Here is a 1,587-nt window from a genome sequence, read left to right as displayed (position 1 = left end):
GATTCCCAGAACCAAAAAAAAAAAAAAAAAAAAAAGCTGTATTTTCTCAGAGCTGAGATGTAGCTCTCTGGTAGAGCAGTTGCTTAGCATGTGCAAGGCTTTAGGTCTGATCTCTAGCACTGTCCAAGAAAAAAAACTGTTTTTAGTTATTGGATTTCCCGTTAATGTCAGCTTAAAGTGAGTTCTCCCTATTAATATGCTTAATGGTTTATTTTCCACTCATCACAATTTTAAACCAATCTTAATCCATTTGATTTTTCTTCTTACAGGGTTTCCAGACATACAGGATGGCTAAACACTAATGGGGAGAGAGGCATAAAAATCTATCTTCTTCCATTATGGAGGCAGGTTTAACAGATGGAGAACCTGACCAGACTTCGGTGAGTAGTCCAAATACTGTATAATAAGGTATTCTCATCTGCAGCTGTAAAATAGTCAGTGTAAGCCATTTCATTCTCTAAATATTAAAATAAATTTAAGAAAGTCTTTTAAAAATAGCACTTCAGTTCCTCTGTTGAAATGAGAACTATGGATGATTTAAAGTTTACTAGCACATAACCCACTCAGTTTCCTGATACCATCCACTCCTCCTGTTCTCCCTGCTTTTCCAACCATACAGTGTCAGGTATACTATTTTTTTGTTTGTTTGTTTTCCCCAAGAAACTTTTTTAGTGAAATTGAGAGAATTATAGTTGAGGAAATTAAATGCCTCCAAATCTCAAATCCTGTGTAGCTGTGAGCAAGCAGAGTGAATGAAACAGTTAAAATAATTCAGAATTAAGAGGAATTCTGTCTATAAAAATATGAAGGTTTAATAATCATCACTATTGTGATTGTGATTGAATTGTTTTCTGAAATTGAGTAGGGATAGCTAGTAAAGTATATATTACCCTTAGATTTAAAAACAATTCTAGGGTACATTAGAAGAAACTATTAATTTTTTTTTTTTGGTACTGGAAATTGAACTCAGGACCTTGCATTTGCCACACAGGTGCTTATGCTGCTGAGCTATATCCCCAGCCCAGAAGAAACTAGATGGTAGTGTTGTTGTTGTTGTTTTTTGTTTTTGTTTTTGTTTTTTGGTATGGGGAATTGAACTCTAGGACCTTGTGCTTGCCAGGTAGGCGCTGTGCTGCTGAGCTACATCCCCAGCCCAGTAGTTTGTTATTGTACAAAAATATTGGTTTAGAATAATTTTGTTTTCAGTTTTCTTCTTGTGTTTTGAGTGATTCCATTAAATATTTACTTACAGATTCTTTACTAGAAATTTTCTGTTACCTAAAGTAAGGGTTTCCCGAAATAAAATGTGGTCAACTGGTAACATTTGTTAGGTAGTCAATTCTTTGACATATACGTGTGCTTGAAATAAAGTGGAGGCCAACTTTCTTTCATTTTGCTATGGAAATAAGAGTCACTACTTTATTGAAACATTTGTAATTTTTTTTTTTTTAATACATGGTGGTATCTTCAAAGTGGTTTCTCAGGAAGACAGAGATACACACAAAGGATCTAACAAGTAGTTACAGCCTAAGGGTTGTCAAAAATCAAGTGAGCCGTCTGGGGCGAAAGCCATTTTTTGTAGCGTTT

The 1,587-nt window shown here is 34.7% G+C and overlaps 1 protein-coding gene across 5 annotated transcripts in view; it reads left to right on the top strand.

Moving 5' to 3' along the window:
• The window catches only part of Osbpl8 (oxysterol binding protein-like 8), a 151,981-nt gene that overhangs the window by 47,569 nt on the left and 102,825 nt on the right, over positions 1-1,587 (top strand). For 3 of the 5 annotated variants that reach the window (XM_005374345.2, XM_005374344.2, XM_013517742.1), the window contains exon 2: positions 270-380. In XM_005374345.2, the coding sequence (XP_005374402.1) occupies positions 339-380 (42 nt within the window). In that variant the 5' untranslated portion in view covers positions 270-338. Of the gene's footprint in view, positions 1-269; positions 381-1,587 lie in introns of those variants that run through there. The other 2 variants (XM_013517753.1, XM_013517747.1) reach the window with 1 other exon arrangement.

This window comes from Chinchilla lanigera, unplaced genomic scaffold, assembly GCF_000276665.1.
Source record: "Chinchilla lanigera isolate Chin_1 unplaced genomic scaffold, ChiLan1.0 scaffold00004, whole genome shotgun sequence".
In the NCBI taxonomy this organism is placed as follows: Eukaryota; Metazoa; Chordata; class Mammalia; order Rodentia; family Chinchillidae; genus Chinchilla; species Chinchilla lanigera.
This window is presented reverse-complemented; position numbering and strand designations above follow the sequence as displayed.